Source organism: Triturus cristatus, chromosome 3_1, assembly GCF_964204655.1.
Source record: "Triturus cristatus chromosome 3_1, aTriCri1.1, whole genome shotgun sequence".
Lineage (NCBI taxonomy): Eukaryota > Metazoa > Chordata > Amphibia > Caudata > Salamandridae > Triturus > Triturus cristatus.
In genome coordinates, this window is record NC_140583.1 from 1,090,539,913 (window position 1) to 1,090,566,361 (window position 26,449).

At 41.6% G+C, this 26,449-nt stretch overlaps 1 protein-coding gene across 1 annotated transcript; it reads left to right on the forward strand.

Moving 5' to 3' along the window:
• Window positions 1-2,605: 2,605 nt before the first annotated feature.
• Window positions 2,606-25,922, forward strand: TLCD5 (TLC domain containing 5). Its single transcript, XM_085645966.1, has 3 exons — window positions 2,606-2,706; window positions 19,977-20,173; window positions 24,244-25,922. Exons 2-3 carry the CDS (start codon window positions 19,978-19,980, stop codon window positions 24,780-24,782), a joined length of 735 nt encoding a protein of 244 aa, XP_085502092.1. The 5' UTR covers window positions 2,606-2,706; window position 19,977; the 3' UTR covers window positions 24,783-25,922.
• The last annotated feature ends 527 nt before the right edge of the window (window positions 25,923-26,449 follow it).

A 26,449-nucleotide genomic window follows, 5' to 3' on the forward strand; every position in this document is an offset into this window, starting at 1 on the left:
TGGAATGAGGAACCATTTAAAAGGGTATAACCCTTCACAATTCCTTCATTCTGATGGATCTCTTCGCAAACTCCTGCAACTGCCTTCAGGCAACTGAAAAGTGCTGTGACCACCTTGTCCAATGTGGTAGAAAAGTAGGTCACTGGCTGTTTTACTTCTCTGTGGCTCTGCACCAACACAGACAATATGCTCGCTTTGTGTTCATGGCAAAACAAAAATATATCATTCTTGTGGTCTGGCATTCCAAAAGCTGGCACTGTAGAGGTTTTCTGTGAATTCTAAGAAGGCACTTATGCATTCATCATCCCAGGATACCGGATCGAGCATAGCATTGTGAGTAAGCCTCTGTAGATGCTTTTCCAATAGGGAAAGGTTAGGGATACACTATCGACAGTAGCCAACCATTCCCAGAAACATTCTTACTTCTCTTTGCGTTGTTTAGGAGTGGCTGGCCCAAAGAAAGGGAATTGTAGATCTGTTTGAAATCATTTGCACAAGTAGCTAGAGAACTATCACTAGTGGAAAGATTCTTGCGACGTCATGATGTCCCACCTATCTTCTTAAAGAATACCTTGATTAAGTGCCCACAAAGGTCATCTAGAGGTTACGGCAACCATTCAAAATCTTAAGCAGTTTTACTGGTGGCCAGGCATAGATTCTCAGGCCAACAGCTGGATGTCTTCTTGCAGCACTTGTTTGGTTTTAGACAAATACTGGAAGAGTTGTGAGACACCGTTGCACATGGTCTGTTTACCGGGTGGTCTATGGGTGAAGGTTGCACTTGATTTTGCAGGACCATTTGATTTATTTCCGGCTAATAAATGGTATATGTTAGTCCTGGTGGACTATTTTTCAAGATAGGTATATTTAGATTGTGTCTCTTTGCCTGATACTTCCTCTGTAATTATTGTTTTGCAAAGATTTTTTTAAGTTAAAGGACATCGTAGAGAGCTAGTCACTAATAATCAAACTCATTTTAAGTCCTCTCAAATGAAAAAAACTTATTAATGAACTACAGATTAAGCATTTGCAAGTCACTTTGTACTCTCCCACTTCCAATGGATTGGTGGAGCGCATACATAGGTTTTTAAAGGAAGGAATTCAAACAGCTTTCTCTTCAGGTGTGTCAGGAAGAGTTTTTGCAGAAGAAAGTGTGGAGTTATTTGGTGACTCCTCACGGCACCACAGGTGAATCTCCATTTAGATTGTTGTGCAATAGAATGCCCAGGTATGCGCTTTGTCCTGACTAGGTTAAAGACTTTAAGGCAAGTGCTAAATGTTTAGGACTTACTCTTGATGCTGTGGAAACTATCAAAAGTAGACAAACTGCTGTAAAAAACTAATTTTGAAAATAAACATGTCCCGAAAGAACTTGACCTGGAAATCAGAGATTGGGTTCAGATTAAGAAGCCCAACAATGTCACAAAGGGGAATCCAATCTTATGATGCCTGTCAGTGTGTCCAAAGTGGCAGAGCTTTTGAAGGCGAAAGGCTAATGAAGCAGTAGAAGTATTTTTAAAATCTCTCCTGATCAGGCTAGGAAAATTTGGCATGCAACGAAAGATGGGTGCTGTAGTGGTGATTCTTATCATAGTTCTTGGCGGGTCAATGGTGATGTTGATCAACAACTTGCTACTTCATCGTTTTCTGTTCATGGATTGTTGCAAAGATCACATGCCTATGAAGGGTTAAGCAGGCACACAAGTTCTAGGGTCAGCCTTTGCCTCAAAATATAATTTTGTTACGGCTGCCGCGTCTTTCATTGCAACTTTATCGGAGGGCTCTCCAAGAACCAGATCTGCTAATATGGAAGATTCCAAGGTTTCTCAGAGGCATGCAGGCAGATCTAAACGCACTGTTTCTATTCCTGTTAGGTTTAGAAGCTATTGCATGCATTATTTTAGTTATTGTAATTATGTTTTGTTTATTTGTATACGTAATGTTCTTGTTTTGCTGATGTTCTTTGAGGATTCTTTTGTTGTTGGTTTTTATAAGAGGAAAGATGATATAATGGTGATGTAACACTCTTGTAGCACTGAGGTGTCGCGAGTGACTATTTGTTGTTGTTGTTTTTACTGTGTGTTCGATGTTCTGCTTCCTGTGTTGTAGGTTTTTTGGAGGACTTTTGATCAGTTCTTCACGAACACTGGAGAGGCAGGGGGTGTTCCTTCCTCTGCACCTAAAATAAAGGCTAACTTGGCACTTCTTCGAGCCCTCCGCCTGCTCATTGTCCCATACACCCCTATAACTCTCCTACTGAATGGACGTGGCCAATTTACGACACTTGAACATTGTGTGATGCTTGAATTTTTCAATATCCTTGCGAATTTAGTGATGCAACATTGATAGCAGCACCTTCTGTCTGAAAATTGCTCCAGTAACACTGTCTGTGCTTGCCTTTCTAATTTTGGGCAGGACTCAAATTCCAGTCTGAGGTTGCGCACGTATCGAAAAATACAGAGCCTATTTATGTCTAAGCAGTGTAAAACAATATTTAATCATTGAGATCATTACAATGAAATCCTCCGGCGGACACAAACCAATCAGGGAATCGATGGGCGTGTTTTAACAAGTAGGCAGTCGTACAAGCGTGGTTTCCGCCAATCACAGCCTTTGATGCCGCGAACCTGTAGGAGGATTCCACAGGAAGCGACGCGCTGGTGACGAAGGGTGCGGGCCGGAAAGAGGGCGCAGCCAATTTAGCAGGTACATTCTGAGCTAGTGGTGTACTGTACTGGGTTCTGTGCACTGTTCGAGATGTCCTAACCTAGCTTTCTCTACCACATTGTGCCAGTCATGCCCTGTGTGGGCCTCTGTGACATACACGCCCCACTGCTTTGCCTACCCATTGTACCCGTAGCGAGGCAACACTCAGAATAAAGCCTAATCCGGCATCTGCCGGTATGTGCCTCCTGCCGAGACGGCCTTTGACTGGACACCTATCAGAGGCGCAACTAGAGACAAATTTCGGGGGGGGGGGCTGAGCAAAAATCCCGGGGGGGGGCTGAGCAAAAATTTCGGGGGGGGCTGAACTTTAAGCAATAGGCAGAGTGGAGCTGCAGGCGCTCTTAGAGGGGGTGAAACAACAGCAAGACCTCATTAACATGCAAATGGTCTTTTAAAGACCTGTGAAGTGCTCGGGTGCGGCTGCTTTTTTGCCCGGGAAGGTGTCTCAGCCCGGGCTGCCACACACGACGGGGGGGGCTGAAGCCCTGTGAGTCCAATGGGTGTTGCGCGCCTGACACCTATTACCGCAGTGTGGAAGCGTGTGTTAATTCTTGATTGCTTAATGAAGGGGTTCCAGAGCAGGTAGCTTTTAGCACAGTTTCCGCCAGCCAGCGTTTGCATTCGGTCTGCAATGGAGTCTAAACGAGTAAACCCGTGTTTTCAATTCAATGTGCGTGACAGTTGCCTGTCAGGCCATATTTATGTCTTTTGTGTAATTCTCAGATAGGATACTTTAAACTTTAAGTGTGCGCACTTGAGGTTAGGTCATTTACTTCAAGTCTGTGCAGTTGAGGTTAGGCTATTTGCTATTCTAACACCTACTTGGAGAGGGAATATATTAGATGACGAGATCAGTGAGGTTAGGTTACTAAGGCTACAGTACTAACTCACTGTCATACGCTCGCGTGTTGGTGGGGAGGAGATGGATAATGCAGGTAGAATAGTTATGCTCCTTGGGTTTGGGACTTGGTGCAGGGAGCACTGAAAATGACGTGTTATAGGCCATGTGTACTCACAAACATTTCCCTAGGGGCTATAATCAATAGTCTGTGGTGTGCCCTAGGGCCACATTAATGGCAGCAAGGTGGATGGGGCTTTATGAGGGGTTAGAGTGGGCATAGGGAAAGCAAATCACATACATGGTGTAGTCAGCTGGATTAGTGGACTAATACGTCTGCTATAGGGACCTGTGTTTGACCGACCTCATGGTCACAGGTTCAAATCTCGGTGGGGCCGCTCAGCCTTTCATCCTTCTGAGGCTGATAAAATTAGTACCATTGAGTTGGGTATCAATAACATCTGCTATTAAATGCCAAGATATCCTTGAGTAAACGTGCGCTTTACAAATGCACGTTATGTGTCTGTGAGTCATGGAATTATTTTAAGGGTTTCTTTCCTTACTGCCCTCTAAATTAAGTCCTCAGTCTCTAGAGTAGAGTCCTAGATTTGACAATACTGTGTTGATCTGTATCTGAACTGCACCTTGGGGTAAGCCTTTTTGCTTGCTATTTCTATCTTGGAAGACGCAAGTGTAAAAAGGAAGTAACCAGAAAATCTTGGATCAATCCCGGCTTTCCCACTTGATCCAACTGTTTGATCCTAGGCAGCTGCCTAATTTCACTCTACCTCCTTTTTCTTCATTATGGCAAAAAAGAGCACCTTGAAATATACGAGTTCAGGATATATGCTGTACAGACCTCTTGTGTTTGAGTTAATAAACTATAATACCCAATTATAATAACAACCCTGACCACCCAGAGGCTTCCTCTTGGCAACTGACTTGCCTCTTAGTTCACTGTTGGCACTGTTGTCGGGGTGTGAGGAGGCATAAATATTTCTACACTCATTTTTTAATTTACTTTAATTAGACTGTAAATAAACACTTTCCCGTTTATTTAACTTATTTTTGAAAGTTAGTGCTTTTTGAAGTAAACAGCAGCCAAGTGCAGTCATTCAGGTGGGGGCCGCAAGTGAAGGTCAGAAGGGCTGCATGCGGCCCCCGGGCCATACTTTTGAGTACCCCGGTTCTAGGCATTGAATTACTATATAGAAACAAGGTTTATCGGGTGGGGGGGTGGTGGTGGAGTTTCGTGCTGTAGAAATGCTACATACAAACAAGGGTATATTGGGGTTTGTGATAAAGAAATAGTACTAACATGCAAGGTTTTTGTAGGGTTGGCAACCTCTCTCTGTGTCATCGCAGGCACCCTTTCCAGTCCTGTTTGTTAGGGTTTACAAATTATTGTTGCCATATGTTAATCCTATTACGTTAAAGGAAGATAACAAAGACAACTATACCCTGAATGCATTACATTTTCTCTCTGAAGTTTAGGACACAATGTCCAATAAGACACAGTGTTATGTCCACCTTTGGTATTTCTTGAGTTTGGCAAGATGTCTTTGGATTTTCACATTTAAAAAAAATATATATTGTTTTGAACCACATTTTCGCTTTGTCTCATATCTATAAAGCTCTTACAAAAAGTGAGAGGGACCCTTAAACACCCAAAGGACTAGGGTTCAATCAGAAAAACACAAAGGATTGTCCTTTGGAAATAACGTAACCACTATTTGACCTTATTTCAACACTGCAATTAACATAAATACACTCATGAGGATTACTGTTCTGATCAGAAAAACAGTTTGCAAGCACATAGACCTTAATTACAAATTTGTTAAAACAATTTAGCAAAAGAGTTCACAAGATTTAAAAAATCTTATTCATACAAAAAACATTATGTGTAATAGCAGCAGCATTTGAGAAACAAACTACAACAATTTTATTCACAGTGACAAATTAAAAAGACAACAAAGGGCTAAGCGAGAGTTAGAAAATACACTATTCTTTGTCATAAAGAACCAGATCTATATACACAATTTTAAAGATGAACCCTGATGTACTGCAGCCCATCAGCATCTAGAGTAACGTCAGTCTGAACGGATTTATGATTCTCAGGCGTCGACGCGTTTCGATGGTTTCCTGATTTAGACCATCTTTAACAAGACTAAAAGTTTATGTACTGTTAGCTGATATATCTACAAATGGACTACACTCAGTTGTAGGGATTCTATTCCGAGGGTTGGTCGGTTGATACAGCTCCCAGTATCAAAGTATGGGTAGAAGGTTTCCCGCCTTATTATAAGGTATGCACTTCACTCAACTGGGCCAGCTTGCTTCCCACAGGCCTAGAAGACTTAAGTCTTGGATTCTACTGGCGATATAGGTGCTTTCCTTCAATGATAACGTCAAGTAACTTCTGATCGTTAAATAATAGGAACAATTACCAGCTCCCTCGTCTTTTATAAGCCCTCCATGTGGTGCAGTTTAATTTTTAAACAAAGATAAAAAATCGGTGGCGCTTCCCTATGTCGTCACGATTTTCTCCCGATGGACCAATTTCTCGAAATCAGACCTGAGGGCACATCGTAAAGATTGTGGTACAAGAGACGGGAACTGGATGATAGGGTCTCTGGATTACTGTTGGATCAGAAATAAGGATTAGTGGGTGTATGGAATAGTTGTTAATGTGATACTGTGGGGTGGGACAGTGAAGTAGGGATTACCAGAATAAAGATTCGACTGGGTGCTATGTGGTTGAGATACTCTAAGTCGGAGAGTTGATAAGTGTGATGAGTGGTGCAAGAGTCGGATGGGAGAATGGGACTTTCTGTTCAACACTAGAGTCGAATTATCATAGCGCAGGATGATGCATATGAAAATGTGTTTTGTGAGATTTAACAAATTATGTCGGTTGTATTTATACTTGCTTACTGTTGGTTTGGAAACTGAACATGAAATGAGGGGAAATCTGAATTGTGGGTGGGAGAGTCATTTGGACAGTGACATAATTAGATGGATCTTTTATACTGTGTGCCAGAAGCCTGGAGGTAAGGAAGATTATGTTTAGAAGAAGAGGAATTTGAGTACAGATTGGAGAACTATGTAGGGGTGCTTAAAAACAGGTATTTACCCATGACACCCCTTCATGGGTGCCAAACAGGCATTTAGGCATACATTGTTATGCAGCAAACTCAAAGCTGCACAAACGGAATGTAGAAGAGGAAGGGTACAAAAAGTGTATATTGCCTTTTGAGTAAAAATATATTGAGATGGCCCTAGAGCAATGGTAATCTATGCGATTGGAGGGAAGGACTGATGATTTGTGAAAGCCACACTGTCCTCCTGCACCTTCTGTCCATGCATACAGTAGCGTTTTATGCTTGCTTGTCCTATCTCTCCCTTCTTGCTTCAAATTCATACTGAGGTGCAGTATCAAAACATGGTAAGAGCAAGATTTCGGCCCTAGCTCACAGCATCAAAGAATTTCCCATATAGCCTATATGATAGATATACATCTGCTGCAGATCGGAGCATACAAATTCTCCCTACTTCCACGGACAGAGTAATTCCACAGTCACACGCACACACACTCATCATACGCTAGGGCCCATCACACTAATATTCGTACTATTACTCTATCCACACTGGATATAGGAGAGAACTCCTAAACCAATCTGCATCTAAACTGAGGTCAAAGAGACCTAATTGATCAGTCTTGAGTCATGATTTAAACAATAAGAACAAATTCGATAATTCAATAATCGACAAAGAAATAACCACCCGACACTGTAATTCAAACAAAAGGTTATATTATCTAAATTAATTCAAATGAAAAGTCAATCAATAGCAAAATCATTATTCTCATAGTTACCTATTCTAGCTAAGTGTCATTTAGGTCAGGACAGGTCTCTCAGTAAAGTCTCCCGAGTCGCCGTCCTCTCAATCAGCGTCGATCCTCTCGAGCATAGGTTCGGGAAGAAGTGGCCTTAGACCCTCTCTAGTCTAACAATATTTATAGGGAAACTAACAAATTAAAAGTTACAAACAAACTATGAACGGCCGTTGAGCAGAGCGAGCAGGAAAGGATGTTGACTCGCAACATTTAGAAAAACCTCCGCTCTCTAAAATCACAAAAATAAAAACACGGAAGAAGGAAGCACAAACTAAAAAATGAAACATCCATGAATGCTCTTCCTCGGAACCATAGTGAAGCCACCGCAAGTTTATCAAAGTTCATTGTGGCTTTCTTTCTTTTCCAAGGATAACTGATGACATCTGGCATCTAGCCCAGAGCTGCTGTCCTCACGGAAACTTTCAATACAGACAGAGGCCGAGGTCAGGTAGTTTCCAACTATATTCAGCGAGGCCTCTCTTCGTATTTCATCTACTCAAATGCAGGCTGTGAATATCGGCCATCTTTGATTAGGCCAAAACAGACCATCTTAATTAAAAGAAACACAAAACAATGTTACTACATCGTAATGATTATACAGTGTTAATACCCACTAATACCCTTATGTGTATGTAATTAACTAGCCATCTGCGACATAAAGAAGCATTAAAACACGTTATTTTAAAGCGCAAACACGAAACAAATAGCACTTTAGCAACACTTATTTATTAATTTGCTCACCAACTTAGTTCACGTTTTAATGAAGCAACACAAATGCATCCCCACGTGTAATTCTTTCATTAGTAAAGGTCGATTAGTCAGAAACTTCAACAAAATTAATACTTAATAATTAATTATCAGTAATTTTAATTATGACATATAAACATAAACTGGAGTTTAGGGGCCTCATGTAGGTAGCATACCAGTTACCACTTCTAAAATACCGAACGATACCGAATCGGTATTTTAGAAGTGGTAACTGGTATGTAGGTAATGAGTCGGTATTTTTTACCGAATCGTTACTAGTCGGTAATTACCGAATCGGTATTTACCGATTCGGTAATGAGGCATACCTTCCCATTGATGGGAAGGTATGCCTCATTACCGAATCGGTAAATACCGATTCGGTAATGGGGGGAACACATACAAGGGTGGCAGGGTGTCACATTGACACCCTGTTGCACCCCTGATTCGGCCATGTGTGCACATGTGGCACACATACATGCCCTAAGGGCATGTATGTATGCCACATTGCACACTGCTACGCGCGTAAAAATGCATTTACACATACATTCATTATTTACCACCAACTATAAGTTGGTGGTAAATACCGACTCTTAAACACACACACACACTCCCCCTACATCTCGATTTTGCTTTCGGAATTTACCGAATCGGTAAAATTACCGATTCGGAAAAGTTACCGATTCGGAAAAGTTACCGATTCGGTAACATTACCGATTCGGTATTATTACCGAATCGGTAATTTTACCGATTCGGTAAATTCCGAAAGCAAAGTTTGTCCCCCTACATACCAATGGCCAAAATACCGGTCGGTAACGGTATAATTACCGAAAATCGGCCGTTACCGACCGGTATTTGGCTTCCTACATGAGGCCCTAAATCTCAATAAATTTTCAGTAGAAAACCCTGCTCCAGCAATCCCCCCTTTGGTGATATATATCACCACAAAAACCAACCCAAAAAAAGAAAAATTTGGTTCCCATTTTAGGAGAAATTGAAATGTCTTTCATAAACATCATTACACACCGGACTCTCTTTCATCATCCCTCTTCGAATCCAGGTACACACTCTCCCTAAATTCTTCTAATTCTATTTCTTGTGGGTCTCTCTTTGACCTCTTTTGTTTCTTTACAGAATTTTCTCTCATAATTTTCTTTTTCCCTCCCCTGTTTTTACAACACAAACACCCTAATCTAAGTATCAATAAAGCAATAATCACACATGTTAAAGGAAACAATATTTTACCAAATATGGTACTACCTATTTTAGCTATAAAGTTCTTAACAGCAATCATCTTATTAGCCATTTTAGTCCAGATACTTTCAGCTTCCAGTGGTACTAATTCTTCATGCAAATCAGTAATATTTTTGATATAGATCTTTAGATCTTTGCTTTCATCAGGAATGTAAGTGCAACAATGTTGAACCTTCAGCATTCCGCAGACTCCACCCTCTTTAGCCAATAGAATATCAAGGGCAAGTCGATTTTGCATAGACATGGCGCGTAAGGCAACCATCTCTGTATTCACCAATAGAAACCCTCCAGCGGTGCTTGTCGATAAGCGATCCACCACTGTTGACAGTTTCCGAATTCCATATGCATTTAATGAAATTCCCACTGCTGGAATCAAAGCTCCAAAAATATCTCCTACAATTTCTGAACAAGTTTCTCTCTTAAAGCGTATTAGTAAATTAATTTGTTCTACATCTTCTATCTTATCTACATGGAAAATCTTTGGAAAGACCAGGCCAACATAACACGTGCCATACCAATGGTCAGGCAACTTGTAATAAGCCTTATTCCCACAAATATAATACACTCCCGGGAAAACTGGATCCTCTCCACCTTTAAATCCCCATCCTGTTGCAATAACGTATGTATCATGACACTCACTAGTCCCAACGAAATAATTATCATATTGGGATTTCCTTCTAGTAATACAAAGTTTACCCTTCTGTGCTGCATCTAAAGCCAAAGTTGGACTGGCCCCATTCTTCAACTCCTTTCCCATCTCAATGTCCCACACTGTCTCACTCATTTTATATTCTCCTGCCTTTTCATGCATGCTCACTCTTCTTTTCTCAACCATATCCAGGAAAGCTTTTTCTTCTTCCTTCAAACTACAAGTTAAATTGTTTCTAAAAATATAATCTAATGTTAATTCTTCTGTTTCAATAAAAATCTCACCAAAAATGTTAGCTTCTTTTGCAGGATTTAGTTTCGCATTCATAGGTAATTGCCCAAAAATGTTATCTTTGTTAGACATCTCATAATCTATTTTCCCTAACAGATAAAAAACACTACTTAGCACACTACATGAAATCCCATACATAGCTGGAAGATGATGATAAGTAACACCTTCTGAAACGGATGCAGGCAATTGCATACAGACGTAGCAATCCCTTACTTCCATTGTCTTTACGTATTCGTACAATAACTTCGAAAAAACATTGCTAGAAAAATCATTAATCGATCTATCTTTATGTATGTAAATGTTACTAATTCTAGTTGGCACTATTTTCTGTGAACTCTTCCCTATATTAGTCATATTCTCAGTATGTATTCCAAAAGTGTCTATTGTAACCCTAAAAGTAACCAATAAAGCAAGCACACTCCATAGTAGCATTAATAATCCTGTACAGCAGCAGCACATTCTACACCATCTTTTCAAGAAGGAACATCTACTTTGGTTATTTTCTGTGTTAGCCATTTTACTACTTTGGCAGTGTCTTTTGACTTAGCCTCTTCTACTCCACTACTGGAAACACTAGAACACTAGATTATTTCAATCTGCTAGGTTTAGATTTCTTCCTTTCACTTTTTCTCCAAGTGACTCCTTTAGCTCACTCAATTTGGATTTTCATCACTTTTTACTTCTTCTTCAGCAACATCAAATTGTATCAGATCTTCAATATCCTGAGCAACTGACTCTTCTCCAATGTCAGTCAAGATAACTTTCAGGACTCCGACTGTTTTCTCCTCCTCAACCACTTCTCGTAAGGTCCCCTCTGGATTTCCTTGACTTTCTGCCTCTTCTTCTTCAGACAGTGCCACATACGTCCATTTCGGTGACCTATACTTCTGGTTAGGTTTTCTGATTCTCTTGATCTCCTCCGGTTCATTTGATTCCTCTTGTTTTTCACCCTTTGCTTGATTCTGACTCGACACCTCGTTCACCTGTTCAGCTTTCGATGAACTAGAACTTGCACTTGCTCGTGTCAGTCTGTACCTTAGCCTCTTTATCTTGTTAGGCCAAAGATCTCCTCTTACACTCCTTTTCGGTCTCACTTCTTTATTATTTCTTTCTCCGATCCAAGTTCTCTTTCTCAGAACTCGACCCTCTGATTTTCCATTCTCACTCTCATCCGATTCTGTCTCATTTGCCTCTTGTTCATCAACAATTTTCTTTTGCTCCACAGACTTCTTCTCCACCGTTTGAGACTTCCCTACTACTGTCCCTCCTCGGGTCTCCGACACGCAATCTTCTTGCTGTCTACTTGTCCCTTCACCTAGCTTATCAGGAATGTTCCCTACACCTCCTCGGGGGTCTTCCGCAATCTGTCCCTCTCCATCTTCTTCTGACCCTACTTCTTCAGAAACAATCTCAGGTGGATCTTCAACCTCTTCATCTGATTCAGGTGTAGTCTCTGTGGAATTGCTCTTTTCTTTCCTTTTTCCTCCTTTATTTTCTCCACTGCTTGTTGGAACAACTTCAGACACTCTTACAGAATCTGAACTCTCCTCTGAAACTCTCAATGTTTCTCTTGAAGCTTCCCTTGGTAAGAAAAAAGAATCACCTGACTCTCTTTCCAACTCTTCCCCCCTTTCAGGATTCTTTTTTCTTCTCACTGTTTCAGTGTCTGGATCATCACTGGAATCTGACTCTTCAAAATACTCCTTCCCAGTCCCATCCTTTGGATTTGGAACTCTCAGAGTATGACTTGCATGAACCCAGTTCTTCACACCAGCACACTTTACTGCAGTTTTCGTGGTCAGAATCACTTGTCTTGGCCTTCCCCACCTTGGAACCAAGCAATTTCTTCTTCTGTGCACCTTTATCCTCACCCAGTCCCCTGGACTCAGATCATGGGCTTGCTTCTTTTCAAGTGTGGTGGCGTCTCCTCCAACCTGGTGAAACACAGAATGAACTGCGTCAGCCAGGCCTTTACAGTAATCCAAAATCATGTCATCAGTTATTGTCATCAATTTGTTGACAGGCACGAATGCATGTCTCATTGCTCGTCCCATCAATATTTCATGTGGACTCAACCCTGTAGTTCTATCTGGAGTAGACCTAATAGTCATTAGCACTAGAGGCAAGACATCAGGCCATTTCATTCCAGTGGCTAAACACATCTTACCAATTCTGTTTTTGATTGTGCCATTCATCTGTTCTACAACACCAGAAGCCTCTGGCCTGTATGCACAATGTAGCTTCTGCTGTATGCTCAATGCTTCACAAATCAAACCCATGAGCTCATTGTAGAAGTGTCCCCCTCTGTCTGACTCAATTGTCACTGGGAACCCGTACCTAGGAATCAACTCTCTTAACAGCAACTTTGCCACTGTTATTCCATCATTTCTCCTAGTCGGATAAGCTTCTACCCATCTTGAGAACAAACAGACTACCACTAGAACATACCTCAATCTATTGACCTGAGGCATTTCAATGAAATCCATTTGCATTCTGGTAAAAGGACCTCCTTCTCTGCCTATTGTTCCTAGGCTCACCACTGTCTTTTTTCCAGTATTGAACTGCTGACAGATCAAACATCTCTGACAGATGCTCTCTGCAATCAACCTGAACTTTGCATTGTACCAGGTTTGTTTAAAGGACCTAATCATAGCGTCCCTCCCCAGATGTCCCTGGCCATGATACATTCTTGCCATTGTGGATAGCATCGAGTTAGGCATGACTGGTCTCCCGTCTCTATAGATCCAAACATGATCTTTCTCTCTTGGAGCACAACCTGCCTTAATCCAATCCCTCATTTCCTCATCTCCTGCTTCATCCTGCAACCGTTTCACCTCATCCCATGTTTCCAGGACATTAGTAAACATCACAGAACAAAAAGACATTTCCTTTTCTCATCCCTTGTTAATTGAATGATCGTTCTTCGCACAATACTGCGCTATGTCATTCGCAAAACGATTACCAAGAGTAACAAAATCATCTCCTTGTCCATGAGCAGCACATTTCACAACTGCTAGTTCTTTAGGCAGCTGTATCGCCTCAAGCAACTTTCCAATCACCTCAGCATTCTGTATTGGAGTCCCACTCGACGTCAAGAAACCTCTCTGTAGCCAAAGTTGGCCAAAATCATGAACCACTCCAAATCCATACTGACTATGTCATCACAGTCACTCTCAAATTTTTCCCAATCTTGCAAGCTTTTGTCAATGCCACCAATTCAGCCACTTGAGCAGATCTTACTCCTTTCAAAGACGAAGCTTCCATAACCTCTGAAACTTTGCACACCGCATATGCTGCACTCAGCACACCATCATCAGTCCTCAGACATGATCCATCCACAAACAACACATGATCACTCTCAGGTAGTGGCAGATCTCTTATGTCTGGTCTCGGTTTTGTGCAGTAATCAAGCACATCCAAGCAATCATGATCAACATCATCTCTCACACTCACATTTTCAGCATCTGGCAAGAGTGTCGCTGAATTCACATTCACACACCTCTCAAGAGTCACATTTGATGCTCCCAGAATGATTTTCTCATATTTAGTCAATCGACTATGTGACATATATTGAGTCCTGCTTCTTGTCAAAAGAATCGCCACATCATGAGGTACGAATACCCGTACAGGATATCCCATTATTATACCCTCACTCTGTTCCAAGCTTCTGCATGTAGCAGCTACTGCTTTCAGGCAACCTGGCAAACCCACAGCTACTGGGTCAAGTGTTGATGAGAAATACGCAATTAGCCTTCTCAGTCGTCCATGTTTCTGGATTAACACTGAAAGTGCACATCCATTTCTCTCACTGCAGTACAACTCAAACTCCTTCTCATAGTCTGGCATTCCCAAAGCAGGAGCTTCACACATTCTGCTCTTCAACTCTTCATATGTTGCCAATTGTTCTGCATTTAGTTCCAATGGGTCTTTCACTTCACTTTTGGTCAATTTAATCAGTGGCTTTGCTATCAGGGAGAAATTACTTATCCACTGACGACAATTACCCACCATTCCCAGAAACATCCTCACTTCTCTCTGGGTCATTGGGGCTCTCATTCCTCTGATAATTTTGATCCTGTCATTGGTCACTTTTCTCAGACCCTTTTCAATATTGTGTCCAAGATAATGTACTTCTTTCTTGCAAAACTGCAATTTGTCTGGAGATACCTTTAACCCTCCATCTGCCAGATGATTCAGTAAAGCTATGGTATCTACTTCACAAGCTTCACGTGTCTTTGATGCCACAAGTAGGTCATCGATATACTGTACTAGTACTGAGCTTTCAGGCATGATCAAACTTTCCAAAGACTTTTTTAACAACTGATTGAATATTGATGGACTCTCTGTATACCCCTGTGGGATACGGCACCATGCCAAAATACGATGTCCAAACCGAAATGCAAAAATCGGCTGACTGTCTTGATGCAATGGAATTGAAAAGAAAGCAGGACACAAATCAATCACCGTGTACCATTCAGCATCATGAGGAATCTGATACAAAATCACTGACGGATTTGGCACAATAGGACAACATGCTACCACAATTTTGTTAATTTTTCTCAAATCTTGTACAATTCTGAACTTCCCATTAGGTTTCTTCAGCCCCATTATCGGTGAATTACATGGGCTACTCAGTAACTCTCTCAAAACACCCTGTTGAATCATCTTATCAATTATAGGGGTTATTCCCTCAATTATCTCTGGTGTCAATCTGTACTGGGGAATATTAGGGTAAGTGATTCCCTCTTTCACTGAAATCTTGACTGGATCTACATTATTCATCAATCCCACATCTTCTCCAGTAAAATCCCAAACCAGTTTTTACTGTATTCCTCAACTCCTGAGGCAAGTCATCTGGATTAAATACAGCATATGTCCCAACAATCTCACTTTCTCTATTATCTAGAGTCATCCTGTACAAGACATCCTCATCTGGTGTCTCAAAAGCTATTCCATCCGGAGTACAAAAAATTGTGCAGTTCATTTTACACAATAAGTCCCTACCTAACAGGTTCACTGGACTAGTGTCACAGACTACAAACCTGTGCATGTCTGAAAATTTCCCTATTCTTACCCTTACTGGTTCAGTAAGACGAGTCTTAATCTGTGTATTAGCTACACCAACCACTTGGATTGCTTCGTCCGAGAGAGGAAGATTTCTTATATCTGCTGACCTGACAGTTGATCTCGTCGCTCCTGTGTCTACCAAAAAAGTAACACTTTCCCCATTTATTTTGCCATCTACAAATGGTCCTCACTGGTCTATTTCTAGAGTTGCACCAAGTATGCACTCTTCCTCCTCTCTGCGGCACCGTCAGTAGTCCCCTTCAGACTCACTCCCCTCATTCTTTAACCAGTACTGCTGTACCGGGTGTGAACGTCTCGGTTTGTTTACCTGCTCATCATTGTAGAATCCTGAGTCCTGGTTATACTTCTGAGACCCTCTATTCTGCGGCAAGGGCGGTTTGGGCTCTTGACTCTGCTGTCTGACAACCTTCTGCTGTTGCTGCTGATGATTACACCCCTCGTTCTGCACCTGTTGATTCAATGATTTATTCTCATTACTCACTAATGGTGGATTCGTACACTCGGATCTCCAGTGCCCCAATTGTCCACAGTTGTGACATGGGAACTTCTTCTTGGCCTCTTCTAAATTCCCCTTTCCTTTTCCTGCACCATATCTGGGCCTATTTCCTGGATTATTTGCTTGTTCCACCATCTGTGCTTCTTGTCTTTCAGCAACTTTCACCTGTGCCCACATTGCTTTCTCTTTCAGCTTTCTTTGTTTTGCCTCAATCTCATCCCTGAAATACTTTGCATGTCTTAAGATTTCATCAATCTTTTTACTCTGCCAATCAACTGTGTGCTCTCGAATCCTTTCACTGATTTCAGGTCTCAAGCCATATACAAATCTGTATACACAATGACTCAAATCCTTATCACCCAGGTGTTCATCTCCACTAAACTGTTTAAAAGCCAGTATCAGCCTTTCATAAAAAGCATGAACTGATTCTTTTGCTTCCTGATGTGTCCGATCTATCTTAACCCAGTCTGTTTCTTTAGGGGGTACCTTATTCTTCAGGAACACAATAACCTGCTCATACTTCTTCATGACCTCTGGGTCTGGAGCCCCTGTTCTCTGATCTCTTGGATACTCCTTAGCAGGCCAATCTACAACTATTTTGCACTCTGCCCACAATTCTGCTGGAACAATTATATCAAACAGACTATTCAGGTCAATCCACAGCACTTTTGACAATTTCACAAACCTGTCTACCTGCCTATACCACTCGACGGGCTTTTCTCTCAATCGAGGAAAATCATTCGTAAATGACAAAATATCCTGTCTAGTCCATGGGACATGTACATATCCTCCTCCAGGAATCTCTCTCATAGGATAAGTATCCACTGTTTTTTCCTTTTCTCTCATAGGAAATGCTGAATAAGTCCTGTCCACTGAATCTTCCCTTTTCTTGTACCACCTATCCTTCCATTTTTCCACATCACCCCATTTTCGCAAAAAGGAAATCATCTCCTTAATCTGTCCTGTTCTGCCAATATCATTTAGATTCTCAATGTCTTTGTCGGAGAAATCCACCCTGTAAGGCTTCTGCAAAGCTTTCACCTTATCAATATCAACTCCCATTTCACTCGCTATTCCTCTCAACCTGTCATGTGTACTCTTAGCCCTCCATGTAATACTCTTGCACATGAATAACAACTCTCCATCATGATGATTTTTCAACATCTCTGTAGGAATTGTCCCTGCTATGAGTTCCTCCAGTTCTATGCGTAACCTAGCTACATCCACTGCCTGTGAATCTTTATCTTTCTTTTGGAGAACCTTCAACCAATCATTTAAATCCTCAGCTGTTATTTCCGTAGATCTTTTCACTGTAGTCACTCGTTCTGCCATCCTCTGTGGTTCTAAAATTGATCTTTCTAAACAACCAGTATTCAATCCTGAATTGGGCTGTACATCTGACCCTCCACCACATGTGTCATGTCTCAGCTGTCTCAAATTATTTTTTTCCATCCTCATTCCTGACTCTCCCGAAGAACCAACCAAACCATTTCCTACATATGGAACTGTCAAACCATTTTCACCCATTCTTTGTTTATCAAAAATAGGCATAACTGGTCCAATGGTCACAGGTACTGTAACAGCTTCTAGATTCTTCGTTAATTCTCTGATCTTTTCTGTCAACTCAGATGTTGTTCTTGCTAACTCTCTTGTCTTCTCATCCCCGATTGCACTCTCTCTCTCTCTCGCTCTCTCTCTCTTTCCGTAACAGAGCTACCACTTTTCAAATCAGGTGTCACAACTTCTGTTTTAATGATCTGCAAAGTATCTCTTATTGGAGTAGCAGCTGGTGTTCTCACTTCTGGTTCTGGTCTATATGGAGGTGGTCTCTTGTAAATCATGTCATCCATGACTTCATCCTCATAATCATTAGCCCCATACCTCCTCAATTCTGCATCAGGTACCTTTTCCGCACCTTTCCTCCCTTCTGTTTCTTCCACAGTTCTCATAGGATATAATCCCTCTGACATACTAGCATCTCGCCATCTCCTCATTCGATCATGATGAGTTTCACGATCATATTTCCTCCCAAAAATATACCTATAATTACCTCCACTCCTCTGCTTTTCTCGCTCATGCACCTCATCTTCCCATTCCACCAATGCCTCAAACTGTGTCGGCCTTGGTCTAGGCTCTAGACACATCATCTTTTCCCGTAAATTTCTCAACACGGGCAGATTAAATGAACCATGTTCCGGGAACGCTAAAACACCATCCTCCTTAGTGTACTTAGCCCAATTGTCTAACCAAATACAGGTATGATACCCATATTTCGCAACCATGAAGGATGCAGGAGTTCTTGTCGGAGGTAGCAATTCACCTTCTCTAGTTATTATGTCCTTATCCTTGTCGAACCACCTTTTAATTTTACCGAACAAGGATTTCTTTTTCTTTTCCTCCGTTTGATAATACATTTTTGCGTTTACTACAACCCTCTAGTCCTTTCCGCAACTGTACGATCTTTTGTCCAATAACAGCGCGACTCACACCAACGCACCAATCCTGGAGCGTCTAAGTCACCCTGTACGCCTTCCAATCCTTGCGCGGCTCACACCAACGCACCAATTACAGCGCGAGCACTGTTCCAATCCACTGCCCAATCACAGCGCGGTCTGTCTGACGTCAGTAGTCGCTGCAGTCGCTTCTACTCTGTCTTCTGTCACTCGTCTACCCCTCCTTTACAAAGCCTTCTCTGTAGACTTCGTTTCAGATTCTACAAAATCTATTAGTTACAACATAAAAATATCTCCATTGTCTGCTTCGCTAACCATAGAATAGTAAAGGAAAATCTTTCTCACTAGAATCCCGCTTCTCTCTAGAACAGCGCTTACCTCTGCTCCACTACGGAATTATTACTCTCGTTGACACAGTAGCACATCCCTCTACTCTGCCCTTCTAACATGCATCCAATAACTGTTTCCTCTAGGAATGCTCCAAAGAGTCTCACAATTAGCTAAATGCTCATACATTCACGCACTTTCACACCAGGAAATGTAGCACATCCACACAGAGTCCTGCCTTTCCCGAGAACAGCTAACAGTCTGTCCCACTACAGAATTATAACACACGTTAACCAAGCAGCGCTTACCTCTGCCCAGTCCTTCAAACAAACTCAGAGAATACCTATTACTTCTCCAGCGATAAGCTTTAACGGCGAACCTTACGGATCCCTGGGACTTAAGACCAGAGTTTCACAGATAACCTTCGCTACCATACACACTTCTCTTATGCAGAAAATATGACTCTAATAGTAACACACGACGATGTCACTGATTCCGAACCCAGACAATGCGACGCGTAACTTCAATTGTCACACGTTTTTCCCTGCATACGTACAGGGCCAACAATCCCGTTTTTCCCGAGAGCAGCACTCACTTCCCTCTGCCCTACTACGGAACCGTCACCAGCTCCCTACGTTCCAGAAGCCGTACACACTACATAGAACTCAATACGACGACTTCAACATATAGTATTAGTACATAAATCAACATTAATCAATAAATCAATAAATCCAAAAGCCTATGTACAAGCAATCTATCAGATCAAGACAATAATCAAAACCATCATACTGCTAGAAGAATGCTAACAGTCTGCAAATGAGCTTCAGTGCCTCATGTTTATGAGGCAGTATGGAAATGGAGCTGTAACGAATTGGGTTTTGTGAGGTAGACGTTCAAATCATCACTGTCAGTTGGCTGAAACCAATATATGTTAAGGCAAGAGAGTGAAAGTTTTAATATTTAATACACCATTGGAACAACCAATATATAGATTTTTAGTGTTTATTACTGTTTAAGATGGCTGTCAAAGTTCCATGGCCAAAACAACCTGATGTTTGTTTGTGTGAACATTTATTTATTAGTATTGATCACCCTAACTAGGGATGTGACATGCAGCCTCGTGTCCAAAAGATCATTCGTTGATTACTTTGAATTTGTTCAGCTACTATTGCATGTGCTTTCTTTTCCCTCCGAACTTGCACCTCTCTCTTCAGGATGGTGTCGCCCCTGCTTCTGGTCGCCTGCAGTTTCATCGGCTGGTTTTCTCTGTATGCCTCCTTTTGCCATCTAAACAAGAATCGGAGTTACGAATGGAACTGTCGAATAGTGACAGTGATCCATGGGTTTCTTATCATCTCTCTCTCTGCCTATGTTGGTTTTATCGATGGACCATGGCCATTTACCCATCCGGGTGAGTTTTAGGCTAGCAAATCATTGATGTAAACCTGCAGTTTTTCTTTTATCTGATTTCCACTTTTTTTTGTCCTGTGTCTTACATGTATTCTTATTACATTTTAAACAAGGAGATTGGGGACAGATGGTTCATTGTGGTCTGTGTCCCATATTTTTTACCTCGTTGAAGAACGTCACTTGATGTTCTATGAGGTACTTTCTATGGGTACTTGCAGTGGGTGGGACAGCACCTTTTCTATCCAGAGCACATCAGTGGTGTTGCAGGTGCTCCACCTCAGTCACACCAGCCTATAATCCTAGCTTGGGTTTTGGTAGAAGGCTACCAGCACAATGTTTTTCATTTCTCAGCGCCTCTTAAGACACTTCAAGCTGCTGCTCCTCGCTTTATTATAATAAATTCAGTTTTTTTATTGTGCCCGTTTTCCAAGGACTGTTAATGTTAGCCCATTAGCAATGAGATGCATACTTTTGAAAGGCTATCTCGTCTTTTTCATCCATGGGCTGTTCAACTCATGATTGCCTATTAGAAAAAAATGGCAGAACTTGGGGGAACTTTATTTTACATATCACAAGTCTACCAATGGCACTAGACATATGATACTGTTAGCCCAGCCAGTCTTGGATTTTCAGCTAACAGCATGTTGCATTGTTCAGCTTGTAGATTTCGTTTTAATGCTTTCATTATGGGTTCAAAATTCCAGCAATGCAAAGTGCTCTTGGCTAAACTTGGTTGAAGGCGTTATACGTGATGTAGAGGCACTTGTCAGCAATGTTGTAACATTTTACGAAATTGATCCCAAAAACTGCTTGTTTCACGCGTAAAACTAACCTTAATCTCTGCTCACACATTTTGTGAGGATTGTCTTTCATTGGCCTCTCTCACTGAAAATAGCACTGACAATGCAAATTGCTTTGTCTTTTGTGTAGTGGAAAATTTCATAGCAAACTTCACAACACAGAGGTGCAACATGGAGAGCAGCAGCGCAACCTTCCCTAACACACAGTATAAGTAATGCGCAGATGGCAGTAGCATAAGGAACATCACATGCTTCTCTTGCACATACAGGACAGGTAGCTAATTGCATAAAGAGGGTGTGAAAGGGGTTAAAGGACTGTTGTACACTCTCCTTAAAAAGACATAAACATAAAATAAAAACTAAACTTATGGAACAGACAGCCAGACCTCTTATGAATTTACCATACATTTATGTACTCTTCTAGGTAGCACGGTACACTTAATTGGTAGTTTCCACAACTAGCACTAGGAAGATTCAGAGGGAACTACTGTTGTCTGATTGCCTCCCAGTTATGGGTTCCCTACTGTAGATGTTTGTTAAGCCCGTTATATCAACTTTTATGTTCTCCCTTTGTTAAACTGTAAGGCATGTATTAAAGTTGTGTGTCAATGAGCCAAAATGTTTTCAAAATTGGTGTCTTCCTACCACAAGCTTAAAAGCAAGAGAGATGCGCAAAGGACCCGGTTTCTTTTTTCCATGAATATGTTTTGGCACTCGCATGATTGGAACCTTCCACATGACAATAGGTTCCTAACAACCAGAACTGTGTGTAAGAAAATGGGTCATTGGTTGGGGAGGAGGCGGGTCCCTCCTGTATAGGAAGTCCAAAAGTCTGTTAGGCCCAACACTTAAACTCAGTAAGATAACCTGAGCTAAACCCATCATAACTTTGGCACAGAGCAGACAAAAATAACTTAACGAAAAGTGTGTAATGCATTTAGGAGTACCAAAACTATTCGATTGTCGGAACACAGGACAATAAAAATCTCACTTCCAGTTTCTAAAAATTGATAAAAAAAAGTAATAAGAAAAATTGCACCAAACCGACTTAGATCCAATATGGCAAATTGAAGATATATTTTTCAAAGTGTTTGGGCAAAAAGTACAAATTGGAAGTCACTGTTTTCGGCTGACCATGGCCAAGCACGATTTCTGACTGACCACGATGGAGCCTATGTCAGATACCCCAAGTGGGTCATCCCAGTCAAAGATTTTACTGTTTGACTTAGTCTCTGAAATTAGGGTGAAATCCTCCAGTGGGGTAAGGCTGCAGGCTACATCTAGGAAAGTCCCCTCCAGATCAAATACCCATTGGCTGGGATCTGGCAGAAGCCATTGGTTTGGGCAGGAAAAGCTCAGGGGGAAAATATACATTTTGTGCCCGCCGAAGTCCTCTCACCTGTCAGATACTTTTCTCTCCTTTCCTTGGTCCAAATATCTGCCTTCGTACTTGCTGTGTTTTTATGAAGCTCAAAATCCACCAGCAGGGCAAACCTGAAGCTGTATCCGAAGAAGTCCTCTCAAAATTAGACACCTTTGTTGCCATATCCTGTTGACTTGCCAGAGGGTTTCAAAGTCCCAAAATGTTCTTCTTAGTTCTAACTTTTAAGGCTTTCTGGAGCAATTCCTATTGGTCTTCTTAACGGCTGCCATGACCTCATGGGTAGCACTTAGGGGCTATAACTCACTTGATCCAGTTGTATGTCGGAAGAAGGGCACCTCAGGTAAATGCTTCTCTGAGCTTGTGTTGTCCCTGTCTTGACAAGAGGTCACCCAGCTGATCCTTGTAGTCCACTTCTCAGTCCTGGGTACAAGTGGGAGTTATCCCATCTTCTCCTGTTTACACATAGGCCACAGAGAACAGGTCCAGTACGCTTCTGTTCTTCCTCTGGTCTTTTGATGCGCTGTGGATGAGGACAGTTTTGTAGGGTTCACTAGCTATCTCCTAGGCAACTCCTGGACACTTCTTAACCAATGAGAAAAAAGTTCCATGGGGTAACCCTTCCCACTTTTGCAGCAATATTGTTTACTGTACTGCAACCTATCACACAGTGCCATGTTCTGATGCAAATCCAACATGCCCCTTGGGGCCAACTGGTGTGTGTTTAGAGAAATTAGCAGCCTCCTTCTCCTCAGCAACACCGAAGCGGTTTTCGTACCAGCTCCCCCTCCCCCCGGTCTGGTGCCAAGCTGGCTGCATATGACCCAGGGAACAAAGGCTTCCCTTCACCGGGATTCCCTTTACACTTAACTAGAAATGGCTAGACCACACCTTGGTCCCTTAAAAGTTAATGAAGTTCCTGGCGTCTATTCAAAGTAGCTGATCTAGACCCAGGAGGGCAGACTAGTGCGAGTGTTCATTGTTCACAGAACATGTACATTTAAGGTTTGAGCTACATGTAGGTTACAGCCACGTCTGTGAACCGGGTGCCTACGTCACTGAGAGGAATGTATAGATGGATAAGTGAGTGAATATTGAACTTTACCGCTATTCTCACTTAGATGATTTTCCAAAGCACATCCTTAAAGTGCTTCTGTTGTTACTCTTACACCTTCTGTTTAGGTTGATCTTTGATTTCCACATATTGAGAAGCAGCCATATCCAACTAGGCCATTGTTTGGAGGAGCCCGACACAACCTAAGAAACTGCTATATCAAGGCACCCGGTACAACCTTTTCGTAAAGGTTTTGAATGCGGGCACAACAGGCACAGTGCAATTCCAGCCTTGGTACTGTACTTTTTCAAATGCTGAGGGCCGCCACTGGGTGCTTGTATTATTTGTATAATTATCTAGCAAGACTACTAATACTGTTGTGAAGCTTCCCAATGACCGCACAGTATTGTGCTGCTAAATGTTCATAGCAATAGAAATGTTTAAAATATACTTGCCCTCCACACCTTTAAAACTACTTATTTTGATTCTATAAATTGAAACTTCATTTGATATATCATTAAAAGATGATTTATTTTCCCAGTTTAAAACCAACCAGTCTAGGTCTCTTTTTTTTCTCTCTTGAAGGTATACATGATTTGAAATGCTGCATCTATTAACTAAGCTATTGCTCTCCATTTAAAGTGGAATTGTGTATTTTGCCTCTTCTTTTAACTGCCTATTGCATGCCTATTGATATGATAAGCTCAGCTCCCTTGTTTGCATGGCTCTAACTTGAATAGAATAAAGTTAACATTTACAGTGGTTGACATGGTATTGTTGCTGTTCTGTTTTGCTTTGTCCTTGAAATAATTGCACTTTGATTTCTTTGCTTACAGGATCTCTGAATACAGCCCTCCAGGTTCAGGTTCTCTGTCTCACCCTGGGTTATTTCATCTTTGACTTATGCTGGTGCGTGTATTTTCAGACCGAACGGCTCCTGATGCTAGTCCATCATGTTCTAAGTATTCTGGGGATTAACATGGCTTTGATTCTTGGCGAATCTGCCACTGAAGTCAATGCTGTTCTCTTTGGCAGCGAGATCACAAACCCCTTCCTGCAGGCTCGCTGGTTCCTACGGGAAATGGGTCACTACCACAGCTTCTGCGGTGATCTGGTGGACTTTCTGTTCGTGGCACTCTTTACCAGTGTGCGCATTGGTGTGGGAGCCAACCTTCTCTGGTGTGAGTTGGTTTCACCCACGCCACGTTGGTTCGTGAAAGTTGGTGGAGTGGCCATGTACATTGTCTCTTGGGTGTTCATGATCAGCATTTGGCGATTTGCATGGAGGAAAAGTGTGATGAAGTACCAATTATGGAGAGGTCAGGGAAAACGGAATGGCCACAAGCATGGGAATAACCATCGCAAAATACAGTAATGTTAGCCTAAAACAGACCGTGATTTGTGGTAGTATTACAGCAAGTGGAAAGGCAAGGTTTAGAGCCCTACTTTCTACAGAAAATAGGCTGTGGAAAAGCAAGGTTTAGAGCTCTACTTTCTACAGAAAATAGGCTTTAGATGACAAAAAGGGACGGCCTGAGTAGATATTTTAGCCTTTGCAATGGAAGTTTATGTCAAATGGCCTATGGGCCTGAAATAATGTGGAGATGGCACGGCTAAACGTATCAGATCTCACACTAGGTGTAGTGAGGTTTTAGTTTATGGTGAATTGATATTTTCTAGTGGGGTGATCCTGGTAACTCCAAATTCAGGGATTTGTGAGTACTGTGGAAAGCTGCCAGAATTGCTGCCACCAACAAGGGAACATTGTTTGAGTCATTTGCAGAGTGATTTGTGGGCCTGGTCTACCCAGGTTTGGGAGTAGATTGAGTCTCTCTTTGTCACACAGAGGGGCACATTTGAGCCTCATAATGGAGCACTGGTCATCCACATGGACAATATAGAGTGATCATTTGCGGGAGCCTTTCCCAGTAAGACATACTAAAATTGCTGCTAAGTGGAGATGTGTTATTTGATTGTTACGATAATCTCTTCGCAGAAGAGTTCAGAGCAGAGCACTGACGCTGTAGAGTACTGATTAGCTGCCACTTAAAAGCTATCAGATTTATTATCAACACATTCAGCCCCAAAAATATCCACCGCCCAGAGAGGGCACCCTTTTGACATTTTGTAAAAGTGAAACAGAACTTGCATTGCAAGTGAAGAAAGACTGTTTCCACATGTGAACGATAAGCTGGGTGGTACCAGTGGTGGGAAGATGCAGAATCTCTAAAGCAAAGTAATCATTGTGAAGAACACGTCATCTTGCCAAGATAAGAAAACCTGTGTAACTCTTTCATTGGCAAGCACACTCATGCAGAACAAATTGTGTCTACCTCTGATGTACCTCGAGTGCGGCAAGTATTAATAATGGACAAGTGTTAAGTCCCTGGAGGAAGATAGGGATACGACTGAACATGTGGATGTGTTCTTGTTAAGGCCTGCTGGGCTTAAAGTTGAAGTGTGGAGTTGTGGTTCATTTATGAATGTTGTTTGTCAATAAATAGATTATTTTCATAAAACATTGTCTAACGAGGTTGTTTTGTCAAAATTATTTTAGATTTATAAAGTAGAAACCATAAATTGTAATTAAGTTGGAACACCTTTCTGTGTGTTTTTGGGTGATAAGGTTTTTCATTGTTTTCTTTAAAAAATGTATACAAAATGAGCCCAATCTTCTGATGGGGGTGGCTATTCTTTTCCTTTATGCATCTGGAGGAATACCAAACTGCATATTGGTATGTGCGTGTTGCTGGCATACATAGCAAGGGAAGAGTATGTGGTGATACAACCACAGCTGCCTACTTTGGAACTGGAGAACCATGTTTGAGTCTCGGCGTAGGAGCAGCTTTCTGTGATTTTGAGCAAATCACTTAATCTCCCCATGCAGAAAAATGAATCTAGGCTTGCTTAATGTTACAGGTGCTCATGTAAATGACTGATGCCCTTTGGCCGAGTTCGCGCTTTATAAAATTGCAAAAATAAATAAGATAAACACACTACGCTACAGTTCCATCGTCGCTGGGTACAAATTATGTGACTGTG